The sequence below is a fragment of the Eublepharis macularius genome, chromosome 1, assembly GCF_028583425.1.
Source record: "Eublepharis macularius isolate TG4126 chromosome 1, MPM_Emac_v1.0, whole genome shotgun sequence".
Lineage (NCBI taxonomy): Eukaryota > Metazoa > Chordata > Lepidosauria > Squamata > Eublepharidae > Eublepharis > Eublepharis macularius.
In genome coordinates this window covers 118,433,580-118,451,167 of record NC_072790.1, presented here as the reverse complement: position 1 = coordinate 118,451,167, position 17,588 = coordinate 118,433,580, and the positions used below count along the sequence as shown (strand labels likewise).

Sequence of the window (17,588 nt, the reverse complement as noted above, 5' to 3'; positions counted from 1 at the left end):
TGCATATTGAAACTGCTGGCTGAAGACTGCTTTTGCCATGTTGTATGAAATGTTGCTGAAATCTTTTTCTTTGCATATTTTGCTGTATTATGCTTGCTAAAGGAGTTGTTTCTCTGAAATCAGTGCTTTAAATGCAATGGGCTGTTTAAAAACTGGGTAACAAAATGAACTGGGTTAAGAAAATGAAATGAATAGAAATAGTATCTAAATTTGTCATTATATATGTGGAATGGACTGGAAGATAATTTTGACCAAACATGTGTACTTGTTTGTTGTAGGGGTTATCTGTACTCAAAAATTTATCAGAATTTTCCCACAATTATTGCATTTATTATGCATAATGCACAAGGGAAAAAAAAGTATGTTCATAAAAACCAAAAATGTACATTTTATTTCTTATGTTCCAGTGCATAACAAAGGTTGCCAAATGTTCCAATATGTACCAAAACACAATTAAACCAATATTTTAAGTAGAGTTCTGTTTTCTTCAGAAATTCCACAATAATCATCTTAACGACTGTTAACCAAGTTGAAACTAATTAATCAAATGAAAAAAAAATGACAAATTGTTTTCAATATCATGATAAAATTATCTTAGGATACAGAGGTATATTACATACATTAATATTCTAAATTACATTTTGCCAAAATAAATTGCTTTTTGGACAAGCCCAAAATACACATATCATACCTGCATATTGCAAACCACTTCTCCAATGTGCATGTGATAGATTTCTGTATATAAATGCTAACTGGTATAGTACAAGATTCCACAGTGGAATAACTGTACAGCAGTTTTCTCTTAAACTCATTGCGACTAATTTCAGAGTCTCATTCTCCCAAATCCATTTCCATTCCTGTAAACTCATACTAATTTGTAGATCTTTCTTCCATTTCTTCATGTTATTTAAGGCCAAACTAGATATAACATTTTTTTAAAAGAGGCGGACGCAACTTTTTAAAAAATGAAATGTCTAGTTTTGCCCATAGAGGAGTTGTATGTAAAAATAATAATAAACTTAAGCTACAAATATAGCTGTTACTAATTATGGTTCAAAAGTAGGTTTCTTAAATCTTTTTTTTAAATCTCAGACCATTATACCTTGTTTAGTAAAGCAATTACTGCTAGGGTTGCCAGCTCTGCACTGGAACATTTCTGGAGATTTGGGGGTAGAGCCCAGGGAGGGCAAAGTTTGGGCAGGGGAGGGACCTCAGCAGAGTATAATGCCATAAACTCTACAAAGTAGCCATTTCCTCCAGGGGGACTGGTTTCTGTAGTCTAGAGATCAGTTGTAATTCCAGGAGATCACCAGGCTCCACCTGGAAGATACAACCAAACAGAGAGTATTGCGATAATCAGGTAACACAGCAAAAGAAACTTGCGAAATCTTACTAAGTACAATCTTTAATATCAAGAATAAAGACAATCTATATAACCATTACTACAATTTAATAAAGTGTCATGAGACAGTAATTCATGTATAATAACACAATCTTCTGAATGAACAATTGAAATTCAGTGCTTGGTCTCTGCACTAACAAAGAACAGCCTTCTTAAAGTGGCGTGTGCTTATCAAACCGTTATATTCAGAATTGTACCAGAATGTTTGAATGTTGAGGATGGCAGTTTTAATTACTAAATACTTTATTTGAAAAGGAAAGAATTTAATTATCCTAACATATAATTTCCTCATAATTCAACATTTGATAATTATACAATAATTTTTGTAATATATCCAATTTACCTTTCCTCCAAACGCCAAAACCAGTTAATAAAAAGTATCATATATTTGACCATTAAACAAGACAGGTTGGGCTGAAATGCCAGGGACTCAGAAATCATTTAACTTTTTACCACTCTGGTAGTAGAAGTTGATAATGAAATTGTTTATCTCCAGCCTTCGTTGTTGGAACCAAATCAGACCTCTCAACTTTAGGCCATTTTCCAATGAGGATTCCAAGATCAGTATGTCTTTACCCACCACAAAGCAGTCCTTCATATCTATGAGTTTAACTGTTCTTTAATATTGATATACCTAATTCTCAACATTACCCCATTTCTGGATGCTTAAATCTGGAGATTGGGGCCATGGACAAACAAAACAATCTATCTGCAAACCTATAGCTTTAAAAAAATTAATTCCTTTTGTGGCCATTGGTAGGCAACCACAATTGCCAGTATTCAAGTCTTGGTTTCTGTCAGTAAAAGGCAAGGGAAGAGGGTTGGATTAGGATTTCCAGTTCCCCAGTGGGAGCAGGGTATTCCCCGCTTCCAGCCTCTACCTCCTGCTGCCTCTTACCTGGCTGTTGGGGGGAGATGCGGGGAACAGGCTAATTTTAAGGGGGGGGAAACCCATGGGGGCATCTTCCCTTCCTTGTTGCACTAGAAATTGTATCATTCCCAGCATGATAACAAAGGCTCTGCAGCATGTGGACGCTTCCCACAAGTGTACATCAAGTACCCTCATCCGAAAGCCCCCTCAAGATACCCCCCATCCCCTGGTTTGAACCCTGGGGGACGTGGCAATCCTAGGTAGGGCCCTTTCCAGGATCATTTGGGCCTTTGATGGAGGACCTGAGGCCATGTCCAGCGCAATTTGATACCATGAATTTTACATGACTTATCCATGCCTGGGTGCTCACTATTGTTCAACAGAAGCCATCCCATGAAAGCCAGTGTTGTCTAGTGGTTAGAGTTTCAGACTAGCATCTGGGAGTCCAAGGTTCAAATCCACACACTGCTGTGGAAGCTTGGTGAGTGACATTGGGCCCATGGCTCACTCTCAGCCTGACCTACCTCACAGAGTTGTTGTGAGATTAAAATGGAGGAGAGGAGAATGATGTGAGCTGTTTTGAGTTCTCATTGTGGAGAAAGGGGTATAAATGAAATAAATAAATAATAAATTTAGCTGACGGGGGCAGATAAAATGTAGGAAGGAGGAAAGAAAAAAGAAAAAGGAAATAATGCGCAGAAGGATATTACAGGGGAAAGTGAGGTATACCTCACAAGTCCTTGTGGGTTCCTCGCAGCAGAACTGGACCTGGTGGCCAGCACTGCTCAACTCAGCCAGAATTTTCCTAGCTGCTAATGTCATAGAAGGAGGAACAGCTGATGATGGGGAGGGATGAATGTTAGATTAGCTAGTGGGTGGGAAGGAGTGGCACGAAAAGGGAGCTTTCAGGTAAGATAAAGAGGAAAGAGGAAGGGAAAATAAGATGTCCCCCACACGTTTTTGTGACTCCCCCCCTTGCAATTTTATAGTAGACACCCCCAAACCACCTTTATTAAAAGGGTACACCAGGATTTTTAATGCTACCATGGAGGTTATCACCACCAAATAATGTTTTTATTATATTCCTAGGATGCATTAATAACTAGTTTCACTTGAAAGGCTTTATTAATAAACACAAATAATACTTTGGGTAACATATTCATTTTTACAATAGAGTGCTAGTGTATACTCTCTTTTAGCTTTCTTTTCCTCTTCTTGAAACATTTATACTGTGTAATCGTCCTTGTACTGTGTAATTCTCCTTCAGTGAGAAAGGAATAATAACAACAATAACAATAATAAATGTTTTAGCTGAAAATGAAGATCTCATTGTCCCCAAACACACAATTATCAAACCACCTAGTTACCACATAGGCTAGAAGAGATTCTAACTATGTTGTTTCTGACTTAAAGTGACACATTAAATCCAATCCCTTCTGATTTAAATGGAATTACTTGATAACCCGATATCACACCAGGTGTGTGTATCAAGTTCATCTCTTTTGTAAATGGTTTGTGGTTTGATTAAGTACTACTTTATCTGCATAAAGATCAATTTTAGATGAAGAATGACCAAATTGTATTCCATGGATGTTTTAATTATCTGGAATATAATTAAATGAGTTCCTGGATGAATAATCCACCCCGCCCCACCCCCAAATATTTCCATTTGCTGTGGGGTATCTTATATACTAATATCCAAGTGGCCCTGATCTGAGGATATGTAAATCTAGAGACTGGAGCCATGAGCAAACAAGACAGATTGTCCTACACACCTGAAAAATGCTCCAGATTTGCAGAAAAATCTGAAATCTTAAAAAAAAAAGGTTTTTTTTTATTATAAAGGAGCCCTTGTAGCTTTAAGAATCATAAGCTCTCAGTGACTGTTGATAGGCAACCATAACAGTAAGCCAGGCTTGGTTTCTGTCAGTAAAAGGTAAGGGTGGGGGCACTCAGGAGTGCTTCCACAACAGGGAAGCATGGGGTTGCACCAGGGGCTGATTTGGTAAAAATTGGCCCCCAACACTAGAATGATGTCATTCCCAGCATGATGCAGAAGTGCTCCATAGCCACCACACACGCAAGGGGTAAGTACTCCCATTGTGCCCCCCAACAACCCTCCCATGACCCTGGTTTAGCCCCAGGGGACCAGGCAACCCTACCATAATGCCAATTATAAAAGTAAAAAATAAGTAATGGATTACTAACAGAAAAGCATATAGTTGAACAAAAGTTGTCTAACAGCTACTGAACAAATTATCCCCCTATGAAGCTGATTAAAACTATTCTGCCTATGTCTTCAGTTGCCTGGTTTCTGTTTCAGGTCAGGGTTAGGTAGGTTTTACTGTTTCTTGGCCTCTTTTATTGACGTTATGCTTCAATATCTCTAAAATAAAAATTTGCCCAATTTTTCAAACTAAAAATCTCTTTTCAAGACATCTTAAACAAGTGTTTGCCCAGTGAAGACAGCACTCCTCCTATACAGCCTATTGGATTCCATAAAGTTCCCCTCATCTCCATTGACTATGTGTAGGACATGGAGTCATAGGGCAAGTTCCCTTGGCTTCCTTACATCAACATGTGAATTGTTTCCGTCTGGCCTGGCAGATGGAAAATCTGTGACACAAATGTATGCTTTTTCTTGCCTCTGCACCACAGCAGTCCAGTTTTTATGACACTGAGAATTTTAGCCATCCAGTATTTCATGTGCAATAGAAAAGAGAGAGGGCACTGAGAGATGTCAAGACAGCAGTTTAGTTTAAAAGTTTATGCACTGTATATTAAGTGGGAGGGGGACCACCATTCTGGTCCAAAATAACCCAATATCCATGACTTTTATAACGTGCAAATTAAGCACATTTCCGTATTTTGCTCATTTAGCAGAATAGTCATGCTAGCTTCTGTTAGCTGTGGAAGGTTCAAGGTGTTACAGAGGACACTAAAGTGCTTTCAGCCTGAGCCCTTCTCTGAGAATTTCCCCTCATTGAGGTCAGTCAGACCTAAATTTGCAGGCACTCTGTCTGCAAGACTGTATTTGATTTCCAGCATTTCAGTAGATACAACTGACATGTTGCCAAGCATTTTCTCAAGAACAGAGAGCTAGAAACTTCCTTATACTCTTAAGGAGATTCTGAGATTCTTACGTAAGTTTCTGTAATGAGTACTGAATTTCACATGTATCACTGAATACAAGCTATAACAAGATATCTGGCTCCAGCTATTGCCTTGTGTAAAAAACAATACAAACATGAGCTAACTCTGTTGTAGTATGATTGAATCTTTTTTTCTTTTAATTGTAGTATCTGAAAGCTCTAAACCACAAGACAAAAAATCTGCTTTATCCAACCGTCCTTCCTCTGCTGCTGTTGGGCAGAACACCAACAATACTGGAGCAAAGCCAGGTACAGTTTGTGTGTCTGTGTCTGTCACTGCTTTCTGTTACCTAGAAAAGTATTTTAAACCCCTTCTTTTACAAATGGTACAATATTTATTCACATTTGATTTAATATTTAGTAATTTCTCATTTATGAGAAGGCTTTCTTGCAGCACCATAATTCTGTTACATTATACTTTTCTGATACAAGGTACACTCCCTTTATTAGGTACAATTCAGGAACAATAAGCAATAGCTTCTGGTGATAATTTGCATGTTTTTATCAGGAGCAGCTGAAGTTTTGAATTGGATATGAATATGATAATTAAGCATCTATACACACTTTAAAATGTATATAGTTCACACAGTTTTCAAGCAGTAAAATTTTTCTATTCCCTGGGAAGCACTTTTAGACTTGATTTCCCCAGATTGAAGGAGGATTTCCCCCCCACCCCCACCCGATTCTGCTGTCTTGATGCAAGCCTTCCCTGTCGCCCAAGAGCAGCATTTTGGAGAGCATTGGGGCTTTAGTTGGAAGTGGGATGCAAGAAAGTCCATGGAAATCTTCCATGTAGGAAGGCTGGTGACCAATAGGAGACTTATGACAAACTGTATGGGCACAGTCCAATGATGGCAACACACTGACATCATTTCCAATGTGACCTGGAAGTGATGGTATCATATGAGGTGACTCGCTAATATTCACCCAGAACTCTATGATTTACCCATAGAGTTTTGGACAACTGCTTGCTTGTCACCCCTGTGTAGTGATGTTGCTTCAGGGTTGCCCTGGAAGTGATGTAACAATTTCACTGTGATGGCAATTTCCCCCAGAACCGCCGAGCAGCCCACTAAGTGGCAATGGGGTAAGAGAGCTGCCAGTAGGAGTTCTGCCAATCTGGGTGACCTGGCAGTCCTACTTCAATGGGATCCAAATCATAGTTGAGAATTTATTTTGTGGGAAAGTAGAAGTGAGATTAAAATGAAGAATGACCTTGACTATAATGAAAAATAGATAATAGTTAATGACAAAAATAAATACGAATTATGTGGCACCTCAAAGATTAACGTAATTATATTCCAGCATAAACTTTTGTGAACCATAGCAAAAGACTGATAGTTCTGCTGAATGAAGAAATTCCAACCTCGTTGTGGATTTTACTTCTTCAACTGTATAGATTAGACAGTTCTCTTACTTTCTCTTAATATAACAAGATTTGTAGCTCAAGGAGCTGGATTTCCGTGTTGCAAAACTGAAATCATGGTCATGCAGATTTTTAGAACCTAATAACATAGTATAAATACTGAAGACATTGAACATGCAAGTACATGGTGTCAGTGGGTTGCATGATTTTGCTGGTGGTTTCTTTAACAACATATTTACAGCTAAATTCCTCTAAAACAATTGTTGTTCATTTGAAAAGTAAAAAAAAATCAGATTTGTCTGTTGTACATTGACCAGCTTGTTGAGTGCACACAAGTCCTAGTAGCATCCACACTGTCAGTTTTTGTTTATTTAAAGATTTCTATCCCACACTATCTAGAACATGCTGAAGTTTTACAATGGTCTCAGTGCCATTTATTCCACATTTCAGACTTGAAAGCTTTTCAACTGAAAAATGAGCTGATTGGAAATGGAGAGAAACAAAGGCATTGCATACCCTGTGAAACTTTTTTACCAACACACATTTTACGTTTTATGTAGTCAGTGACAGGTTGTCAGCTGGTCAGCTGTACCCATTACCCAGTTGCTGGCACCTGGGCCTACTGCCAGGCAATTAATCTTTCATCTGTATTCTCTTAAAACAAAAGTTTTAAGACAGCAAGATCTATTGCGTGTGCCAACAGATGAAAACTTGTCTGCTGTTTTAAAAAATGTTACCATCTTAGAAATCATGCTTAGTATACAGATTGGGAGCTGGTATTTTACTGGGGAAATATCTCTCCTGTTATCTTTCTGACAAAAGCCACAGTATATACAGATGGGACGTTTGTGATGGACTGTTCTTTTTAAAAGCTTAGAAGTGCTGTACAAACAGCTGAAGAACTATGAAGGGTTAATGCTACTCTAAGGAATCTGATTGGGTAGCAAGAGCTGAACAGAGAAAGACTTCTGAACTGCCTCGCCGTTGAGCTCTGGTGTGACTGAAATGAATTTTTTCATATGCTTAGTGGCACAACCATTTATGGTTGTGCTGATGTGGGGATACGAGGGACTGCCTTACAGTGGCTTGTCTCTTTTCTCCATGGTCGGGGACAGAGGGTGGTGCTTGGGGAGAAATTGTCATCCTGCCACCCATTGGTATGTGGGGTCCCGCAGGGGGCAATACTCTCCCCTTTACTGTTTAACGTCTATATGCGCCCCCTTGCCCAGCTGGTGCGAAGTTTTGGGCTTGGGTGCCATCAATATGCAGATGACACCCAGCTGTATCTGATGATGGACAGCCAGCCCGGCTCAGCCCCAGATGTCCTGGAACTTGCTTTTGCAGCTGTGACTGGTTGGTTGAAGCAGAGTTGGCTGAAACTGAACCCGATGAAGACGGAGGTCCTGTACTTGAGCCACGGGAGATTAGGTTCGGGACTCTGGCTCCTGGCCCTCGATGGGGCACCATTAGTGCCAGTTCCAAGGGTTAAGAGCCTGGGGGTGATCTTGGATGCCTCTCTGAAAATGGAGGCACAGGTCACAGCGGCTGTCAGGTCCTCTTTTTTCCATCTGTGGCAGACCAGGCAACTTGTCCCTTACCTGTCAACCCGTAACTTAACTACAGTGATCCAAGCAACAGTCATCTCTAGGCTAGATTACTGTAACTCGCTCTACGCAGGGCTCCCTTTGAGCCTGACCCGGAGATTACAGTTGGTACAAAATGCAGTGGCGCATGTTATTATGAGAGTGCCAAATAAGGCGCATATAACACCATTCTTACACAAGCTGCATTGGTTGCCAGTGGAGTACCAGATCAGATTCAAGGTTCGGGTATTGACCTATAAGGCCCTGTGCGGACTGGGACCAGCGTATCTATGGGACCGTTTCTCCCCATATATTCCCCAGAGGACACTCCGATCAGGGGACAAACAGCTGTTGGTGGTCCCTGGCCCCAAGGAGGCCCGCCTAGCCTTGACTAGAGCCAGGGCCTTTTCGGTCCTGGCTCCCACCTGGTGGAACGCTCTGTCTGCTGAAATCAGGGCCTAATCAAAAACAATGGTTGTTCCTGTGACAAGTCCAAGCAACACGAAGAAAGGGGAGAGAACCCCAATGGGAAACCAAAAACACTTCAACTGATAAATTCCTATACCAAAGTGTATTTTAAAGTGCAAATGCTCAACACTCAATACCTCTCAGTAATTCATTAGTTACATAAATACAAAAACATTCCATATTCTCTACAAGTGCAAAATTCAGCATAGAGGGAGTGCAATGACAATCCGGGTATAATAAAAGTCCATTTTATATAAAGGTTCTTGTGGTCGTATCTTTCTTCTTTATTTTGTTTATTTCTTCTTTAGTTCATTTATTTCCTCCACACAAGCATAGATGTAATGAGGCAGATGGAAGGCTCCCCATCACGCTCAATCTGGGGCTGGCTACAACAAACAGATTTCGTGCCCACTTCCTCAGGAGCGTGTTTACTGTTATAAATATAAGTTCATGACATATTTTCTAACAGTTCATATATTCATACAATCTATAGTGTAAAAAACAGTCTCCTCCTGACTGTTGTGTAAGTATTAGATTTTTACACTATAGATTGTGTGAATATATGAACTGTTAGAAAATATGTCATGAACTTATATTTATAACAGTAAACACGCTCCTGAGGAAGTGGGCACGAAATCTGTTTGTTGAAATCAGGGCCTGGCAAGACTTACTATCTTTTCGCCAGGCCTGCAAGACAGAGTTGTTCCGCCAGGCATATGGCTGAGGCTGGGCCTCCACCGGCCTGGAAAAAAGGGGTGTATAAAACCCTCCCTGTGAAGGTTGTCCACCATCTTGTTTTAAATGTGTTGTTTTTAATTAATATGAATTTTTAATTGTATTTTTAATATGTTGTTATCCGCCGTGAGCCCGCTTGTGGGGAGGGCGGAATACAAATTTGAAATAAATAAAATAATAAATAAATACTGGGGAGAAGAATGTCTGATTTCAGCCCTGTTTGAGAGGAATCGAGTACTGACAATTTGGAGATTCAGCCCTGACTGAGAGCAGTTTAACACAGACAGGAGAACTGGAGGAAAGTAGGCAAGGGAGTTTTGGAAGTTGGTGAAGACTCCCATTCAGGCTAAAGACAGAGGATGTGTGCTGCATGCCCCAGGAGGCATATTCCCCTGCCTTTCCCCCCACCAGCCAGATAAGCAGGGCTGGGGGGGGTGGATGGTGGGAGCAGGGAATCCCTCACCCCCAGCAGGAGACTAGCAACCCTACCTTTAATTCTCACAGATGACTATTATACCTGGGTTGTACCTCTTCAGATTGCTGGTGCATGCTCACATGATTGAGTGTTCCTCTATACAAAAGCAAAATACCAAAAACAAAAGGAAAATCCATTGTCAGGGACAAAGCTAGTTCAAGTTCTTCTATCTGACATACCAATTTTCTTTGTATAGGATTTTTTTTTTCTGCGCTGTGGAAGAAAACCACTTCAGACTGCATCTATAACTCAGTTATGGGTTTACTGTAGCCGTAGGTGTTGCTGTGAAAATTAGTTAGATACAATGTATGACAATACTTTTTGCTTAGACATAGAAGAGTTAGAATATCATAAAACTCATACTAATTATATCTTGTTAATTTGTGAATGTGTTGGGCTTCACAGATTTTTAAACAGCTTAAATAACAACTGTGTGTGCTTCTTTAAAGATGTTGTTAATTAATTTTAGAAACCTGTGCTTCTACTTTGAGATCTTTAAATATTTTATTATCTTGTTTTTGAAGACTCTGTACCAGTACTGAAAGTTGATGAAAGACAGCGACTTGCCCGAGAACGGAGAGAAGAACGAGAAAAATTTTTAGGTGAGTCATAGTTACTTTAGCTGAGGCTTATTTTGGAGTTATAACATGCTTATAATATAATGTTTATAATAAACAAAGCAGCATCATGAAAGAGTATAATTTTATGTAAAACATACTTTCTGTCATGAAACTAGATCTTTTTTTAAAGACTTTATTAATACAATAATACATTCATAACAAGATAAGAACAAGAACATTGAAACTAGATCTTGAAATCTTAAGGGTTCCCTTGTAGTAGGGCTGCCAAGTCTCCTGCTATGGCTTTCTCATTTGCCCACTGCCATTCCTAGCTAGGGTCACCAGGCCCCCTGGAGCCCCAAGCCAGGAAATGGAGGGGTGGGAATGGGTGAGTGCTCCAGAGGCATTTTTTGTCTTACTGAGAATGATGTAATTCCCATAGCGAAATCAATCCTGTGCGGGGGTTCTTCATGTCCTTGTTGCGCCAGGAATTCACTGAATCATTCACTGAGCAACAAGGATATTCTAAGTGCACAGGAGTCCTTTGTGCGATTCCTGGGGTCATTCCCTGCATCTTTCCCCTCTGCTGGCCAGGTGAGGTTGGCGGGGGCGGAGGCTGGGAACATGAGTGGTAATGCTATTCTAGGCAGCAGTGGGAGAAAAATTCAATAGAACACAGTGATGTTGGGTAGTTCTTGGAATCTCCTACTGGAAACCCTCCTTCATGGTAACACTGTAGAGGCCTGTTGTGTACATTTTACATGTTGTATAATACAAGCATGCTGAGATGCATAAGCATAGACCATATGCTTAGGCCTTGGCTCATGTTACACATTGTGGAAGAGAGCATGCGAGCAAAAGTTTTGTTGTTGCCCTCCCACCCCCCAACTACATCTTACAGCCATTTTTGAATGGACATAAGTAGACTTGCCAGACCTGAATAGCCCAGGTGAGCCTGATCTTGTCAGATCTCAGAAGCTAAACAGAGTCAGCCTTGATTAGTAATTGGATGGGAGACTTCCAGCGAAGACCAGGGCTGCTGAGGCAGGCAATGGCAAACCACCTCTGATAGTCTCTTGCCATGAAAACCCCACTAGGGGTCGCCATAAGTCAGCTATGACTTGAGGGCACTCTCCACCACCAAGTGGACTTACATTCCACTAATGTTCTTCTTGATAGGCTGCTTATAGCACCTTAGAACACTAAAGTTAAAATTTACTTACACTACCAGGGAACATGAAAATCCATAAGACCTATGCTTTGAATGTTACTTTGTACATCATATAAAATATAGGAAGTCTTGGACCGGGCTGGGCAGAGTAGCAGGAAGTACAGGTTATGAAAAGTTACTGCCATCCCCTTTACCATCTGTAGTTAAGGCAGCCTTTTTTGAAAATTTGGGCTGTGGTTGTGGGAAGCATGTGAAGGTTTGGACTGTGTGGCTGCAGTTACCACCAGAATTTTTGCTGTTGAGCCAGGAAGGCAAAGAGATGCTACTGTTAGAGAGAAGGAAAGTGAGAATGGAAGAATCATGTCACTGGGAAAAGAACAGCTATGACATGTGGTGGCCACCACAACACAGCCTGACCTCTAACTCTACGGGACCGTCTCTCCCCATATATTCCTCAGAGGACACTCCGATCAGGGGACAAACAGCTGTTGGTGGTCCCTGGCCCCAAGGAGGCCCGCCTAGCCTCAACTAGAACCAGGGCCTTTTCAGTCCTGGCTCCCACCTGGTGGAATGCTCTGTCTGCTGAAATCAGGGCCCGCAGCAGGACCTACTATCTTTTCGCCGGGCCTGCAAGACAGAGTTATTCCGCCAGGCATATGGCTGAGACTGGACCTCCGCCGGCCTAGAAAAAAGGGGTGTATAAAACCCTCCCTGTGAAGGCTGTCCACCATCCTGTTTCAAATGTGTTGTTTTTAATTAACATGAATTTTTAATTGTATTTTAATTGTATTTTTAATATGTTGTTATCTGTCCTGAGCCCGCTTGCGGGGAGGGCGGAATACAAATTTGAAATAAATAAATAAATAATTCATCTTGTAATTCTCTAGAAATTCTAGAAATTCATCATGTAATTTTCTAGAAATAAATAGAGCAGTTGCATTCTACACAAATGCCCACTGGCACATCTTTTTGGTTATAGTAAAACCTGCCCCCCTGCCCCTGCTCTGACATAGGGCAATCCAACATGCTCTGATCACAATCCCGTGTGAGAGGTTAAATTAAACTCTGTGCGCAGAGCATTAGAGACACAGTGTACTCTCTTAAATCCCCTACTTAACCACCATAGAGCTCATGCACTTCCATGTTGTACCTATAATTTTCTGTGGCTTGGTTTTCTAAGCTTGTATGCTGGCAGGTGTAGGGAGAGTTAGAGTGATAGAACAAGTGCTTATGTGAATTGTTCCCAAAATTTGTGTCTGCTAATAAAAAATACAACAGACTTCGCTACAGATAATTGTCTTGTTGGACAACATTTACCAGTACACAATAAAAGTTCAAAGAGGAGGCATGAATAATCTGCATTAGAGGTGGGAGAGTGAATTTGCTAGATGGAACTTCGGGCCTCTGCTATGCTGTGATCATGGGCAGAGTCTGAGGCACCATTTGCCTCACTGCACTTACAGTGTGAATATTATTTCTCCTCAGTTACCCAGCAGTGACCAGAGGTTCTGCCTGTATTAGTTACCTTTGCTGATCTTGTGTCTCCAGCATAAATTCAGTAAGCTCATTAACCTTCAGACTATTTTTATACTCTATACAGATATACTGTAAGGGGAAACACCTCTATAAAATGTCACAAATATAGCATTAGCAAGATGATTTCAGGAAGGATTTCAGGTTTAATTACTGATACAACTGGAGTTCATCCTATTTGAGAGGCAAAAACCACAACTACAAAACCCAATCATAGTAGATCCCACAAATCTAATGCTTATGGGTTTTTTGAAAATAGATATATAAAGTATATACCATATATAAAATATAACAACTGCAGATGCCATTCTTAATTTTGTGAGGAGTGGCCTAGCAACAAGCCATATGCTAAATAGATCATAATGGCCCAGTACAGTTGCTTTTAGCTAGTCTTGTGGATTTTGGGGCGGAGGGGGGCATTTAAGGCAAGAGAAGAAGAATAAGAAAAGTGGTATAATTTTCTCACAGTTTACTTCCGTAGGTGTCTTACCCCTTGACCCCCCCCCCATTTAATTAATGAATCTACTCTTTCCTATATTTAGTTCAAAAAGCATAATAGCATTTGTTCAGAGTACAGATAAGCATTATAAAATTAGAGGCAGAGGAAGTAGGGAAGCAAATCCTAAATTCATTTATCAGGTCTGTAAATTGTGTATTCTCTTTTTCCTTTGGGGCATACAGTTGAATCACCCGTCAGTAAAGACAGCAGTGTTATTTATGTTCCTGCCCTTCTGTTTTTTCTTAGTCTTTTGATTTATTTATTTATTTACAGACAACAAATAACAACAACAATTTTAATTGAGATTTATTTTTTAATTCATCAGTCATTCCAGTTTCCTGTAGCCATTTGTATATATCCCCCAAACCTGAAAGGACAGGATGAAATTGAAGTTCTGCATAGGGTTCCCAGCTCTAGATTGGGAAATTCTTGGAGATTTGGGTGGTGGAGCCTGGGGAGGGCAGAGTTTGGGTAGAAGAGGGACCTCAGCAGGGTATAATGCCAAAGGCTACCCTCCACAGCTTCTCCAGGGATCTCTGTAGCTTGGAGATCAGTTGTACTTCTGTAGAATCTCTAGCTAGGATTATCAGCCCCTGCGACCTGCTGCTCCCAGCCTCTCTCATCTGGCTTGCAGAGGGAAATGCACAGGAAGGGGCCAAAAGCCCCCGAAGCACTCTCCTGCACACTCCAGAATGCTTCCACATCAGGCCAGGAATGACATCATTCCTGGTGCAACATGGAAACACGGGGTCTTGCCAATTCTGGATTGGAGATCAATTTTTAACAAATTTGGTCCCTGGCACAACTTGTCACTTCCGTGTTGCACTGAGAATGATGTCATTCCTGGCCTGATGCAGAAGTGTTCTGGAGCACTTGCAGATACTCCTGTCACACACCCTGCGACCCCCCCCCCCTCACTGCCACTTTGAGCTCTGGGCCATCATCTCTAGCCACCACCTGAATGTTTGTAACCCTAATTCTATAGGGCACTACAGGGAAACAGAGTAGAGGCCTGCTTTACTCCTAACTGCTTTGTGATTGAGAATACTACTAAGGAGAGGTATTGTGTTTTTTCTATTTGAAAAATGCTCATTTTCTTTCAGTAGACCTTTTGCTTGGTTCTCTATAATTTGCTCTTGCAGAGAGCTGCTATAGCATAATGGTTGAGCTGTGAATCAGCTGGTTCAATTCCCACTACTGCCACGAGCTTTTTGTGTGCCTTTGACATAATTTTAATCCAAGAAACATGAGTGTTAGAGGACATTTCCCATCATGCTATAAAGGGGAGTGCTCAGCAGGTAACTCTGGGTAAACCACTCCTCTCAGACCCAGCTGTATTGTGGGGATAATAGTGACTGACTTTTTTCACTGCTCTGAGTGGGCACTAATCTGTCCAGAAGGGTGATATGTAAGCACTCTGTTGTTATTATTATTGAGCTGGTGTAGCATATCAGTTAAGTAATTGAGCTGCAATGCAGCGCTTCACTGGTTAGAATCCCACAACTGCCATGAACTCAGCAGGTAGCTTTGGGTAAGCCTCTCCTGTAAGCCTCAGAGCCAAACTACATGAGAAGAATTACACGCATATGACAAGTGAATGCACTTAGCATTTCCCCGTTGCTTTCCTGTTCACTCACACAATGCAGCTACACTGCACTCGATCCCATGCTCAGCTTGGCACATGTTTCTTCCCCATTCCTCCCAGATGAGAGATGGTACCACATGATGCACCTTCTCTTCACACATGCTCAAACCTCCCTCTGCAACTTTTCTGAGAGGTAGACTTGTTTACTCAATTGGACGTATTGGGGGGGGGGGGGAACATGCTGGGTTTCCTGGAGTGACGCTGAAAATGGGGTTCCATATCTCTGCTGAGATCTTGCAACTCGGCCTGCCAGGAAGGGGCGGCATCTATGCAAAGGGTGGTGGGCAATCCTCATGTCAGAAGCCGCAGCACCATTTCTTGCTGTCAGCCAGAATCAACTGGGGAAACCCATGGATCATGCCTTTCCCGGTGCTGATTCTCCTTGAAACTTGGGGAGTCTTTAGAGGACAGGTAGGAGAAGATCTCCTGCAAATTTGGTGGATTTTGGACCTTGGGGAGGTCATTTTGAAGCCCCTCAAAGTAGGTGCCATCAGCCACCCCATTTTTTACTATTGTGAAGAGAAAATGACAGGAAATTGGGTGGATTTTGCTTGCAAAATGCCACCCTTGTCCCCCTAGATAGCTCCCCTAGTTTTCCCCACATGGAATAATGGAGATGGAAGGTGGCTTGCTCAGATGCTTAATTGTGTTGCCGGGATCTTTCTTCCCACCTCCTCCTTATCCCGACTGAAGACGCTGCATGAAGAGGAGTAGGAGTAGGGAGGGGGTGTCATCAACTAGAAAATGGGAGAATCTAAAACTTGCCAGATTAAAAGCAAAACAGTTTGAGTGTAAGTCAGATCTAAGGGCAAAAAGAGGGGAGAGGGAAATGGAAGCCACTCGCAACCACGACTACACCAGTTACCCAACATATGCACAAACTAGGGCTACAGGACATGTGTTCATCAGGGGTAAAATGGACACAGGCAGGGGGGAACAGACATGATTCTAGACACTCACATGACCTTGTGTAATTCATCTTGTCTAGTTTGGATCTCTGCTTCCCAGATTCATTGTGGGAATAACAACACTGACTGTGTTCAATGCCAGAATGTCTGAATGGACATTCCTCTGTTCAGAAGAGCAGTATGCAAATGAAATTGTCAGGGCTTGCAGCAGCTGCCGCTGGGCAGGGCACCAGTATGGCAGGCTCAGACATCAAAGGGGTGCCAGGGAAGCTGCAGGACCCTGCTCTGTGGAAGGAGGGGCGGTATACCTCACCCAAACTCCCTCTCAGTCCACTCACTGGCCTGCTCAACCTGCACCACTCACCCCTTTTGATCTTTGATCTCTGCCCTCCTCCTCCTCCTCCTTCAACTCACCTTCTCTTGCTCTGTTCCCTTCCACTCCTACTCAACCCACCCCACCCTGTGGGTGGGCCTCCCTTTTATCCATTCAGTCTAGCCATGCTCCGCTAGCCAACCACGCCCTCCTGCTGCCTTCCACCCATGGCCCTAGCTGGCCTAGGCAGCTGCACCTGTCCTTGTTTGGCTGGAAGCACTGGGCTGGTCCACCTGCGCCTCGTTGGCTGGCTATCCAGCCTCCCTGGCTGAGCTGATGGCTGAAGGCAGGCACAGCTGAGCCTCCCTGGCTGGCTGTCCATCTCCTCCCACAGAATGCCTCAGGCAGCTCCACCTGGAGCTGCTTAGCTCCTAGCATCCCCTGGGCTAGGTTACTGCTTTCCAGCTGAGCTGCAGGTTGGGGTGTGGCTCTGAGCTGTTGAGGCTGCCTCTCCTCCCTGGCTGGTAGGGCTTCAGCTTGGCTCACTGCTGGCTGCCTGTCCCCACTGTCTTGGCCCTCTCTGTCTGCTCTAGCTCCCTCTGGGTTGCCCCCAGTCTCCTTACCTGGCTCCCTGGACTCCCACTGGAGGGTAGGGCTGGCTGGCCTCCACCTGCCCCTTCTAACCCTCTGAGGCTTGGGTGTCTCTTCCCTTCCTCCTGTGGCCGGCTGGGGCTTGGGTGTCTCTTCCCTCCCCCCAATGGCTGGCTCATGCTGGGCCTGGCTGTCTGCTGAGGCAACTGGGCCGCTGTCTCCCGGGGGTCTCCTGTCCTTTTCTCCAGGTAAGTCTGGGGGCTGGGCTGTAGACCCTGGACAGAAATGTTATTATTATTACCTGCTGTGCTTCCCT

The 17,588-nt window shown here is 42.4% G+C and overlaps 1 protein-coding gene across 2 annotated transcripts in view; it reads left to right on the top strand.

Annotated features, from left to right (window-relative positions):
* MAP7 (microtubule associated protein 7) overlaps window positions 1–17,588 on the top strand; it is a 160,639-nt gene that overhangs the window by 84,972 nt on the left and 58,079 nt on the right. For both annotated transcript variants that reach the window (XM_054987089.1, XM_054987080.1), the window contains exons 2-3: window positions 5,573–5,674; window positions 10,577–10,654. In XM_054987089.1, the coding sequence (XP_054843064.1) occupies window positions 5,573–5,674; window positions 10,577–10,654 (180 nt within the window). The remainder of the gene's footprint in view (window positions 1–5,572; window positions 5,675–10,576; window positions 10,655–17,588) is intronic.